The following is a 14,121-nucleotide window of genomic DNA, read 5'->3' as shown; positions in this document are numbered from 1 at the left end:
TATTAGTCAGTGTATCCCTTGAGTGGGTTTACTTGTTAGCACCTTACTCATAATATTTCACGCACAGGTTGCCTATATGCGGGGCAGGAGAGATATTCTGTCAGCAGCAACCTGTCAGTTTCATTCACATACACGTTCTCTCAATCACCGCCCAGCACTTTAACATGCATTAAAATGAAACAACCAGTCAGTATGTAGACCAAGAAGAACTATCTTGACCATATTTCTGAATGACATGAAAATTGTAAATTTGCACCAAGTTTGAAAGTGTCCAAATGACCTAAATTGTGGAAATTGGCACCATGTTTAGCATATCTGAATGACCTGAACTGCATATTAAAAGTATCCAGGAACCTGAAATGCATAAACTGGTACTATGTTCCAAAGTATCCAAATGACCTGAATTGGTGCCATTTTCAAAAGTATCCTAACATCTGAATTTTGTAAATTGGTACCATGTTCAAATGTCTCTAAATGATCAGAGCTCCATATTTTGGAGTCACATTTAAAAATATCGGAATGACCCAAGTTGCATAAACTGGAGCGGTGTCCAAAAGTATTCAAATTATATGATTTGCTTAAGTTGGAGCCACGTTTGAAAGTGTTCGAATAACCTGAACTACAGAAACTGGCACCATCTTCAAAAGTATCTGAAAGACCAGAACTGTGTAAATTGTTGTCATGTTAAAATGATTGAAATTGTATGATTAAAACAGCCACCATAGAGCTTCAATTTTGTTTTGTTTCTGTCATACCCAAAAGTATCCAAATAATATGAATTAGTTAAACAACACAGCCAATCAAAAAGTAGCCCACATTCACCATCTTAGCCATTTTCCAAAGCATCAAAATGAGTGAAATTGTGCACGTGTAACTGCCAATTAGTATGTATCCCATATAGTCTTCTATACCTCATACTTTGCCACAAGTAAATATTTCCCCATGAAAATTGTTTGTATTATAGTTTTATAACTGCACAAAACATATGTCAGCTAAAATAATAGGCTAAGCAGGCAAAATGGTGGTAGTTGTTGACAGTTCCAAACAATTAGGCAGTTTGTGTTATCATTCTATGACTGTACAATACTCATGTTGACTAAAATGATGTAAGCAGGCAAGACAATAATAACTGACACTTAAAAAAATCATCAAACTAGTTACAAAAATGCTGTTTTCACACATGTTGTTTCTACCTATTCCCACATTGTTTTGCAGAACTATACATTTCTTGATGTGAAACATGTGAGGAGTAGGGCAAGGAGAGTCCAACCCTAAAACTGGTTAAAACAGTTCAATCCACTTATAGGGGCTATCAAGTTATAGTTGACCATGTGTGGGGGTATCATGTTACACATGAGCAAAGTGGCCAATTTTATTCACAGTCACCCTCTCCCCACAACTCTCCCCTCCACCATCCAAGGCTTGCCCATGCATCTAAGACACTGCCAGTGTGAGGAAAAAACAGCTGTTACCAGTTCAGTCCACTGATAAGGATTCTGGGAATCCTGCACATGCACTTCCATGTAGTACATTCAAGGTCACCCACTCTCAACATTCCCAACTTCACCTCCTGGACCAACAAGCTTCAAGCCCCCCCCCCCCCCCCTGCCCTGCCCCTCCTTATCTTTTATAATTAGAGGAAATGCATCCACTTTAGTGAAATGATTATCATGAAGCACAAACAGAATCCATCCATCCCCCTCCCAAGCAGATATCTACATGTCCACCCCATGTTAGACGTAAATACAATGTTAAAAACTACTGCATCACATTATTTAACAAATTATATCTGTCTGACAAGTTAAGAAATTTCAACAATACATTATTTAAGAACAACTACATTCTTGTTGAACACATTAAATGTTAAACAAATTAGCCCCATATTAGTTGATAAATGATTTCCGCAATGCATTATTTACAACAGACACCCTCTTTTGGAGACTGTAAGTCTTAATAAAATACCAGAGCCTGATATATAAACAAATAAATTCTTGCTATGTACCAAATCTATATAATCCCTACACTACGAGAATGTGTGCATGGCATCGTAGTGTATATATTGAACCAAACACACTGTCCATTTGGTAGAAATTCTGTAACTTAATAATGTGACAATATATTCTGCAAAATCTTGGTAAATAGCCACAAAATTCATGACATAAGACATTTTGACAATAAAGTGTGTATAAATTATTCACATCATAGCAAATTCTGTAAGCACTCTGACCACCCATTGCAATTTTACCAACTTCCTTCCACTTTCTATAATTGTCAGCCAAAGACACTTGTAAATAGGGTATATATAATGATTAGCACAGTGTTATATACATGGTGCAGTGCTTAAATCGGGACAAATTTCAATTTGAATTTCTCGCCATATCATAGTTCCATTGGAGATTACGGCTGGTGTTCTTGAAAGCCATAGGCATCTAGTATACAGTTAGAACTATAAAATGGCCAATATGTTACAGACAAATGCAGAGTACAACTGAAGAGCTGCGATTATCAAAAGTCTTCATGCTGGGTGTTTGCCCATTGAAATAGTTCAATTCTTTGGGTACCTGAGATTAACTGTTTATGATATTGTGGCCAAGTATAATGTTTTGGAGAAGTCTGGGGCAGATTCCACTAACTTGGTGAGGGAACATGTATGACAAATTGTGTCAGTCACTGAAAAGGCTCATGTACTGATTTTGCAAGGCCCGGGGCTATTACTGACGAAATTGGCATGAGTATTGAATGTCAGCAAGTGAACAATGTGTTGGATGGCAGAGTCTACACAGAATGGAAATAGCTCAGAACTTGTAAATAAAAATAGGCTTGACCACACAGACAATATCAGAATAGAAACCAGGATTAGCAATCATAATGTCATTTTGCAACTATGGCTACAAAAGTTAATAAATTGATCAAGAAGGCTTTCTGCTCGAAAGACCAGATAAGAAGTTGTTATCATCTCACTTAGACAGTGAACTAACATCACTTAGTTCCAGGAAGTTGGATGTAGAGGAGTCATGGGCAGTGTTGAAGCACATCATAAATCATGGTCTGCAGAGTTATTTGCCTAGCAAGTGGATAAAGGATGGAAAAGGCCCACCATGGTTTAATAACAAGATCCAGAAAATGCTGAGGAACAAGAGGCCGTTGCACTCTTAGTTCCAAATAGAATGTGGAAATGACAACAAGCAAAGGATAGCAGATATTTGTGCATCTGTGAAAAGATCTATACATGAAGCATACAAAAACTATCACCATCATACCTTAGGAAAAGACCTGGTTGAGAATCTGAGAAAATTCTAGTCATCAGTAAAATTGCTAAGCAACTCTAAGGCCTCCATCCAGGCCTTGTAGCCCAGTCTGGTGTGGCAGCTGGAGACAGTAAAACAGAAGCTAAAGTTTTAAATTTCACATTCAAGAAATCGTTCACACAGGAGACTCACACAAACATACCATCATTTAAACATCGGAGAGACTCCTGTATGGATGATGTAGTAATAAACATACCCAGTGTAGAGAAACAACTGAAAGATTTGAAAGCAAATGAATCACCAGGTCTTGATGGAACCCCAGTTTAGTTTTACAAAGAATATTCTATGGCATTGGCCCCTGACCTAGCTTTCATTCATCATGAATCTCTCACCCAGTGAAAAGTCCCAAGTGATATGAAAAAAGTGCAGGCGACTTTTGTATTAAAGAACGGACCCTCAAAATTACAGACCAATATCCCTAAATTTCGTTTGTTGTAGAATTCTTGAATATATTCTCAGTTTGAATATAATAAACTTTCTTGAGACTGAGAAGCTTATGTCCTCAAATAAGCAAGGTTTTAGAAAGCATCACTAGTGTGAAACTCAACTTGTCTTTTTCTCACATGATATGCTGCGAACTATGGATGAAGGGCAACATACAGATTACATATATCTAGGTTTCCAGAAAACATTTGACCTGGTGTCCCACTGCAGGCTGTTATTGAAGGTATGAGCATATGGAATAGTTTCACAGATATGTGAATGATTGAAGACTTTCAGGTTGTAGAAACCAGTATGTTAACCTCAACAGTGGGTGTTCATCAGATGGTATCATCAAGAATGCCTCTGGGATGTGTGATAGGACCACCATTGTTCTCTATATAGATAAATGACTTGGTGGACAGAGCGAGCAGCAGTCCACAGTTGTTTGCTTATGATACTGTGGTGTATGGTAAGGTGTCGATGTTGAATGACTCTTGGAGGATACAAGATGACTTAGATAAAATTTCTAGTTTGTGTGATGAATGGCAGCTGACTCTAAAGGTAGAAAAAAGTGATTGAATAGGGATGGTTAAGAAAAACAAATTTGTAATACCTGGATACAGTATTAGTAGTGTTCTGCCTCAGACAGTCACATTGTCTAAATATCTGGGCATAATGTTGCAAAGCAATATGAAATGGAACAAGCAAGTGAGAACCGTGGTAGGGAAGGTGACTGGCTGACTTTGGTTTATTGGGAGAATTTTAAGAAAGTGTGATTGATTTATAAAGTTGACCACATATAGAATGCAGGTGCAACCCATTCTTGAGTAAGGTACTGCTTCAGTGTTTGGAAACCGTACCAGGTTGGATTAAAGGAAGACATCAAACAAACTAAGAGGCAGGCTGCTGGATTTGTTGATTGTGGTTTGGACAACATATAAACATTATGCAGATGTTTCAGGAACTCAAATGTGAATCCCATGAGGGAAGCTGATATTCTTTTTGAGATACATTATTGAGAAAATTTAGAGAACCAGCATTTGATGCTAACTGATGAGCGATTCTACTGCTGCCAATACACCTTGTGTGTAAGAACCATGAAGATAACATATGATAAATTAGAGCTCATATGGAGGCATAAACACAGTCACTTTTTCCCATTTGAGTTCATGAAGGCTCTCAGCAATACTTGCGTGTTTGAACCTAACTCATCCATCACAGCACTACATGAATGATTTAGATAAAGTCTTCTACAAACTTAGCTATCAGTACCTAAGGAGAGTTTCACAGCATTTTCATATTTCCATAAACAACAGATTTACTGCTACCAAATAGCTTCCAAAAAGCAGGTTACAGACAGATGCAAACAACTCTACAAATCATAATGTGACATATTTACATAAAGTTTAAATCATTTAGGTTATTATCAATAGCTGTTAACAAACTAAACATCAAGGAAATAAATGTTTCAAGCCCCTAAAAGTGATGACATTTGCGTGGTTCTCCTAGCATTAGAGAGATAAGTAATAAAAACTATTAGAATGTGTTTAACACAGCGTGAATTTTCTCTGCAGTAGCATGCTTCAATAGGCAATTTCCCTATGTTAAAAATATGGTTTGGCATGTTGTTATTCTGATTGATTATAGTATTTAAATAGTATTTATCATCAGTATTCTCACAAAATATTTGTTATATTTATGTAATTAAAGCTTAAAAATCATTAAATATCAAGAGCCAGTCATATGATGAAAAACACTATTTTATTGGCAGATGCTCTGGTGACATCATAGGCTAAAATAGGACGAAGCTATACTTGTGTTGTAGTAGCATTAGCTGAATTTACAAGATTTTTACATGCATACTGCAAATGGTTTAGTTATTTTGCGATAGAAATTGCAATTACAACTTTAAAGTAACAATAGAAAGGAATTTTGTGAGTGCTGATAGTGGAATTCTTGTGAAAGTTGATGCATTTATACTCCACCCAAAACAGAGCAGCAATATATGCAATGATGGACATTCCTTTCTCCACTCCCTGCAACATCATTAAACTCTCAAAACCTACGAATTTTAGAACTTTTGAAAATGGGTCCGTATATCATAACTAGATTGTTGACTATCAGCCATGAGCTATGACCCAAAGCACAAATTATTCTTGGTAAAAGTTAGCGCTGGTTTCCTGTATAGCAGGCTTCAAGAAGAGACATTGCATCTGTCAGACATTTTGTAGTGCAATGAATGACAGATTTGAATATGGTGCAAGAGGTCACATGTCTGAATCCTGGAATGGGCATATATTTTTAAACGTCTTAGACGAAATGTAAAATATCATTAGCAAAATAATTATTTTGATTGTGGGATGTATTATACATAGCTTCACATTAGTCTTACTCTGAGAAACATAAAACAGAGGATAAATGCATTTACTTTGTGAACAAATAATTCACCTTTTTGCAAAGCTTTGCTAATAGTGAACATATAACCATACATCCACAGTACAACAAGGTATAGCCATCTTCCCACTCACTGTAAACAACCACACTTTTTACTAGGAAACTGTATGGTATTTGTTCATCTACGTTACACCTGTGCATTGAGCTGTGCTTGAGTAGCTCAGATGGTAGAGCACTTGCCTGCGAAAGACAAAGGTCATGAGTTCGTGTCTCACTTCAGCACACAGTTTTAATCTGCCAGGAAAGTTTCATGGAAGAAGTGGTCTAATTAGAGAAATGACAGAATGCAAGGATCAAACAATCATCAGGGAGGCACTCGGAGCCCCAGATTCATCATTACCATCAATATGACATGCAACTGGTGCTTCAGTGATTACAAGGACCATTAATAAGCACCTCACAGAGAGGAGTCTGAGCTCAGTGTGCCATTAGCACCATCTACCATTGATCTCTGTACACCAACATGCTCGTTTGCAATGCAATGGTGTCAGCCATATTCAGCTTGAAATCTTATTGACTGGAGTGGTGGTGGTGGTGGTTAGTGTTTAACGTCCCGTCGACAATGAGGTCATTAGAGACGGAGTGCAAGCTCGGGTTAGGGAAGGATTGGGAAGGAAATCGGCCGTGCCCTTTCAAAGGAACCATCCCGGCATTTGCATTGACTGGAGTAGAATTGTCTTTAGTGATAAGTCCTGCTCTGATGAGCAGTGAAGACACATCTGGAGATGTCCCAGACAGTGGTGGGACACCAACCTGACTGTCATCCACCATACGATCTGACAACCAGGAGCGATGGTATGGGATACCGTTTTATTTCATAGAAGACCACTTTGGAATCCTGGACTTACATTTCAGCCAGGTAATGCCTGCCTGCACACGGTGACAGTTTCTACTGCTTGTTTTCATGTCTGACAAATGCTACCTTGGCCAGTAACATCACCAGATCTCTCACAAATTGAGAATGTTTGGATCATTATAGGCAGAGACCTCCAATCATCTCAGTATTTTCAAGATTTAACTTGCCAGTTGGGCAGAATTTTGCATGATATCCCTCAGGTGGACACCCAACAACTCCGTCAATCAATACCAAGATGAATAACTGCTTGCATTAGGGCCAGAGTTGGACCAACATGTTTCTGAGTTGCTCAATTTGTGAAGTTCTTCCTCCTGAATAAATCATCTAATTTTTCTGAAACTGTAATCAATTGAGTCATTTTACGTCTATACACATATATTACATCTACATCTACTGCTTTCTGTACCATTTAGATAATTCCTTTGTGGCACATATTATTAGTACTATTATTATTATCATTTTTTATAGAGAGAGAGAGAGAGAGAAAGAGAGAGAGAGAGAGCATTGTAATTTGCTTTAACGAGCAGTCCAATGATCACTGAAACAAAACAAAGACTTCTGTAGCTTTGTAAGAAAGCTACCAATAAATGGTGCTGCATTCTTGAAATTTAGTTTTGAGCTGGTAACAAATAGATAAAAGCAAACAAGCCTTATATTTTGATTAGGACTCAAACTTTACATTTTTTCAGTAAATAATTTCACATGCTCTTATGCAGTAAACTTTTTTACTACTCATACTTACCACTTGAAGGTTCAATATAATCAACAGTGTATCCATCCAACTGCATCATTTCTGATGGCTCTGATTTTTTTTCTTTGTAACTGCACATTGCAAATGTGTATTGTGAAACTTGGACTAAAACAAAGTATCTTTTCTTCCATTTTTTCCAAACAGACTTTCCAATTGCATAAAGGTACCTGTAAGAATCCATAACAACAAAATAGTTTAAAATATAAGTGACTCAGAGATTTATGTGTTAAATCATTGCACTGAATTAGTTTTGCTACAAACTAAATGTAGTATTTATCTATGCAGAATCCAAAACTCCATTACAGCCAACAACAGAATATTCACGGGTTACTGCAATAGTCAAAACTCGTACATGTTTCCTGCCTGATGTGTCAAATCACCAATAACAGTATAATTTGTAAACCAATTCAAACAGTAGCACTTTGTGTGAACACAGTGTCATTTTCATATAAGTGGCCACTTACTCTAGCTAACATTTGTAAATTATTTAAAATGTGGCAACTAGTTGCTTAACAAGAAGATGCCTAAATAAATACATCCTAAGTGGAAGAATGCTGCCTTCATTCAGTAATTTTAGGTGCTTTATGTGCATCAATGAAAATTCCAGAGTCTAAATATTTATTGAAAAATGATAGAAAATCCTTGAGAGATAATTTATATATTTTCTACCACTACTTATGTACTTAGGGAATCTGACACTTCTTCTATAATATCCTTGGGATTGATAACATTCCAGTTGAAGGGATACCTTCTTCTAAACAGGATGGCATAAATCAGGTATAATAAGTATGTACCAATAGGTTTGATTTTTTTTCCAAACAAATTTTCTTAAGTTATGAAGTAAACATCAGCCACCTGGAATCCAGCAATATGTCTTGTATGTGAATTGGTGAATTTTTTGCCTGATAATATCCCATACTGCATCACCTTCATTAGGAACATAAAAGACAGTTTTCTGGTAGGTTTAATTTGTCTATGTAGTCTGAGCATCTGCTCCATACCGTGAGCCAGATCATCAACTTATTATTTCAACAAATCATGCATATTTCTAGTTTTGATTAATGGTAAACAAAAGTACCATAAAACATTGAATGTGCAAGACTTCCATCAGCACATATGATGTCATATATATTTATTGAAGAATTAACAATAATATTATCCAAGCAAGCCCTGTGTCATGTGAACTGAGGTTCGTACAATGTCAATCAACTGATTTCAAGACAGTGAAAAATGTTCTTTTACCACCATAGTTCGTGTTTTCCATTTTTATATCAAATTTCCACAGATAATGACTGTTTTATTTTATAATTTTCCTCATAAGTACACTACTCTTTGGAAAAAGTGAAACATTCAAAATCAATGGTTTGCAACATGCCACAAAAAGAGAGTGTGGGTAACAGCAAAACCATAATATGTTATTTAAATGACAGAGAAGTTGTGTGCACATAGGCCTGACAGCACCATCTCTTATGTGACCAGACAGGTCAGTGTTACACAATGCTTGGTCATTGCAGAGCCATCATACAAAGTGGAAATGTGTAACCAAGAGCCACTATGCCTTGCTGACAACACAGGGTGGAATATTAGCTTGTGAGTGCGTTCAAAAAGGGCAGAACAATTGGTCTTCAGGAGGCAGATCTATTGTTTCTTGACACTGCAGCTCATACAAGGTATGCTGCTTCAAGAGTGAGGTATATGTCCAAATCAGTGGAGATAAGAGGGGTGTACACAGTGCTGACAGGGTACAGGATGACACAACATGACAACTGCATGAAATGACTACCATCTTGTCCCCTTGACTATAATGGACAGAACAGCTTTGTCCACAGTGTTGGTGTGATGTTTGAGCACTGAAATAGGTGTAGACATATCTAAATTGATGGTTTGATAGCATCCTCTGAGGACTGTACTGAGGCATGCATGCCATTGCATTGGCTTCCATTGACCAGAACCCATCAATGCAGCAAACTGTAATGGGCATATGAACACTGACATTAGTGTGCTGAGTGGCTTTGTTTACAGATGAGTTCCACTTAAACTTGTCTTACAGTCATGGCTGCATATATGTTTCACACTGCCACAGTCAACGCAGTTGGACAGACTGAATTGTTGAGTGGCATAACGGACAAATGCCAAGTATGATGGTTTGGGCCACCATTGCCGATAACATGTGAGCTCACCTCCTGCATATTGAGTGCAGTTTGAATAGCTACTGCTACAGCCCAAGGCACAGCTCCTCCTGCAGTTTCTTCCACATGAAATATTTCAGCAGTACAATGCCCATCTATATGTCATGAGGAATGTGTGTGCCTTCTTCAAAGACTGACAGGCATGACTGCTTCCCTGGCCTGCTCATTCACCTGATATGTTTCCCATTGAATATGTCTGGAATATGATGGGATGGCATCTTATTTGCCCATGTCCTCCTGTAGCAGCAGCTGATCCTTCGTGGATGTGCCTATTAACTGCACGGCAGAGTATTCCCCAACAGCGTATTTAGGTACTCTTTGATTCCGTGCCTTGACATCTAGTGTGTCAGATTGAGGCATGTGGTAGCACTACTATGTGCTGAATTCCCACAATCAAAGAGCATGGACAGTCAGTAATGCTAATCACTTGTTTACTTTCATATCCTTAATTGGTGAAACAAATTTCATTGTGATCATGTCTCTTGGTCTTGAAGTTTCCAATTTTCCAAACAGTAGTGTATATGAGGCAGGTAAAATACACTGAGACATCAAGAAGAATATAATAATGCTAATTTTAAAAAAGACTGGTGCTCACAGTTATGTTTATAAGGAAATTAACAGTTCAAAAAGTCATGACTGCAAAATACTTACACAAATGATTTTTAGAATAATGGAAAAAACTGGTAGAAGCCAGCATTGGAGATCAGTTTGGGTTCCAGAGAAGTGCAAGAACTTGCAAGCCAATGTTGATCCTATGACGTATCTTAGAAGATATGTTAAAGGAAAGCAAATCTATGTTTGTAGCATTTGCAGATTCTGAGAAAGAATTGGCAACATTTTCAGGATTACATTCTTTGAAATTCTGAAAACACAGGGAAGGGAAAGTTATCTATAACTGGTACAAAAACAGATCATCAGGTATAAGAGTCAAAAGACATGAAAGAGAAGTATTAGTTCAGGAAGGAGTGAGAGAGGACTGTAGGATATTCCAGTGTTATTCAATCAGTACATTGAGAAAAATGCAAAGCAAAAGAGCATTAAATTTCAGGGAGGTGAAATAGAAATGTTGTTGTCTGATGACACTCTCTCAAAGATGTAAACGTCTTGGAAGAGCAGTTGAATGGAAAGGTTAGTGTCTTGAAAGGAGGTTATAAAAATACACCTACAAAGGTAAAACAAGGGTAATGGAGTAGATCTGAATTAAAGTGATGGTGCTAATGGAATTCAATAACAAATTTAGACACTACAAGTAGCGGATGAGTTTTGATATTTGGGTACCAAAATGATTGATAAAGGATAAAGTAAAAGTGCTTTAAAACACAGGATTACAGCAGCATAAAAATAATTTCTGAAAAAGAAATGTCTGTTAATGTCAAATATAACATCAAAGTTTAGCAACATTTTTCTGAAGAATGAGACAATAGATTAGTAGAGTAGGAATGGGGAATAAAAGGCCTTGCAGAATTAAATTCAGGACATACATTTTACTGCAGAGAAACACAACAATGGAAGAAACCAGGTATAGGGTGGTGTATATTAGAGCATAAAAGTAGGGAATAACAGATAGGATAGCAACATTTGTTTAAAACGAAGTGAAAGGTATTCTAAGTAAAAAATAAATGTATGTCTATGCACAGATATGCTCACATTCTGAATAGGAGGGAGAAGATATCTATGAAATACCATTAAAGGTAAGGGAATGAGAGAAAATCCGCCTACCATATGCCTATGGGAAATTTTTATTCAAATACAGTATATGACAAGAATTATTTCTGAAATATTCATGGGAAATATTTGGTGACAGAGGCTGTACATTAGTAAAATTTACTAAGAATAACAATATGTATATTCCTAACACATGCTAATAGGAAAAAAGTATTTGACAAGTATCTAGTGGAAATTAAATTGAAACTGATAATATTTTATTAAATAACACAGAAATGGTACTGGATATAAGGGTATAAAAATGATTTCAAAATTGCAAGTGAATGTAGACTTTTAAGATGTAAACTAAAAAGAGATTCAAAGCTAGAAATGAAGATTTATTTGGAAAAAATTCAGAAATGTGGATGATGACCATGTATTTAAGTAGAGGGAGATGTAGCATTTTGAAAAATAAAGAATGACATACACAGAAAAACGATGATTATTGGATGAAGGTACAAATAAAAAGATAAAGAATGGTTGATTAAGTGTAGAAGTTAAAGAAAATATCTCCATTAGGTCACTATTAAAGAGGAAAGTGGACATTTGTAAATGTCTCGGAGAAAATATGAAAATACACAATAAAGTCTAGGAAGAGGAATAATAAAAATAATTTAATTATGGAGGATAGTAAACAGAAACTCATGTTAGTCAATGTATGAAGTAATGAAAGGTGTATTTAAAGAATGGTATTGCACTAGAAATGATAGAAGCTGGAGGAAAAGTACCACAAAAGAAACTTGCTACTCTCTTTACAGAAAAGGTTGCAGAGTAAGACAGTTCCTGAAAACTTGAAAAATGCTATATGTGCTCTACTTCACAAGAATGAAGACAGTCAAAACATAAAAAACTGCAGACCTATCAGTATCCTCTCCATAATGAATGAGGTTTTCACTACACACATGGAGAAAAATAAAATTTTTATCAAATAATGGAAAAGTTTGGAATTATGTACCAATTTTGCAAACTGCAAAGTTTAAATATCATTAATGAATTTAATTTTTAGTAAAATAATGAAAATGATGGAAGGCAGATATGCATTTAATATCCTGTCTCACGATCATCTTAGATGGAGCGCTAGTTCAGTAAGAGAAGGATTGTGCAGAAAATGACTTTGGCCTTGTTGAAGGAGCCAACAGTGCATTTATCTGAAGCAGTTTAGAAACACTCTGGAAATCTAAATTTTAACAGTTCAATAATGAAATGATCTACAATTCCAGTGAATACAAATCTGATGTCTCAGCTATTACACCACCTTCCTGTACCCTAACATACAAGGTGCTGAGCACTATCTGACTTTCTTACTTCTAATAAATTTTGCTAATCTTCATTTTTACTTTTCTTTATTACAAAAGTGTGGATTCCTCAAAACTCAAACAGGAATCACCTTCACCATGATGACCAGCTCCTGAACCCCTCCACCAACCCAACACTTCCACTTCACTATAATTACGTGTGAGAAGCATTGTATGGCAGATAGGCAAAAACTTTTTTATTCATCTGGCTTTTGTTCGATGGTTATTCTTGATGGTGATTTCAAAATGAATGTGTCATGGTCAGTCTTGGCAAAACTGTGATGTTTTCTCTTTTTTCACAGAATCTTTCAAATATAAAGTTTAGTTTGGAGCCAAGTGAAGGGTCTCAACCAAAGGCTTCATTGACTCTGTGACAGTTTTCGCTGCAGGTCCCAGGATCTGCATTGTCAGGTGGGGAATTGTAGGACTACCCTTGACAGATGTTAGGGGCATTGTATAAGATAGCAGCTACTTAGGCAGCAAAGCACATGGGGGCTTTTTAGGTTAGGTGCTAGTTTGAGATACTCAGATGAAGACTCAGAAGGTGACAATTAGATAGCAAAATCAGACCACATTTGAATGTCAAAATTTTATCAGTAAATTGCAAATTATTCATAACAAATTTCCTGATTGAGCTGCCCTCCAGGAAATTTTTCATACTCAGATTATTCTTGGGAATATGTGCTGGCTGAAACCTGAAGTAGAAAGCATTTAGATATTTAGTAAGTCACAGAATGTACATTGGAAAGACAGATTAGATGCCATAGGATGAGGAGTGTTCATTGCAACTGACAAAAATGTTATCTCTATCAAGGTTGAATTTGAGCATGACAGTGAAGTTATCTGTTCACCTGCAATAGGTCTATGTAGAATCAACTGAAGTGTTAAATGTTTTCTCTGGCCAGCCAAGTCCAATGTAACAGTTTCAGTATCATTCAAAGAAAGTCTAGGTTCAGTAGTGCAGAAATATCCAGATCTTCCTATATTAGTTGGAGGAATCTTTAATCTACTGAGTATGGACTGAGATGTCTAAGGATTAATTGCAGGGGGTAACAAACAGACAGTCTTGCAAATTACTTTTCAACGTGTTTTCCAAAATGTGTTGTGAGCAACTATTTCTACAGTCCATACACAAAGGTAA

General features: G+C 36.6%; 1 protein-coding gene across 1 annotated transcript in view; it reads right to left on the bottom strand.

The window, feature by feature from the left end:
• The window catches only part of LOC126183408 (calcium-dependent secretion activator-like), a 1,473,721-nt gene that overhangs the window by 554,322 nt on the left and 905,278 nt on the right, over positions 1–14,121 (bottom strand). The window contains exon 14 of the mRNA XM_049925356.1: positions 7,784–7,959. Coding sequence (XP_049781313.1) covers positions 7,784–7,959 — 176 coding nt within the window. The remainder of the gene's footprint in view (positions 1–7,783; positions 7,960–14,121) is intronic.

This window comes from Schistocerca cancellata, chromosome 4, assembly GCF_023864275.1.
Source record: "Schistocerca cancellata isolate TAMUIC-IGC-003103 chromosome 4, iqSchCanc2.1, whole genome shotgun sequence".
Lineage (NCBI taxonomy): Eukaryota > Metazoa > Arthropoda > Insecta > Orthoptera > Acrididae > Schistocerca > Schistocerca cancellata.
The sequence above is the reverse complement of the archived record's forward strand: the minus strand, read 5'-3'. Positions and strand labels throughout refer to the sequence as shown.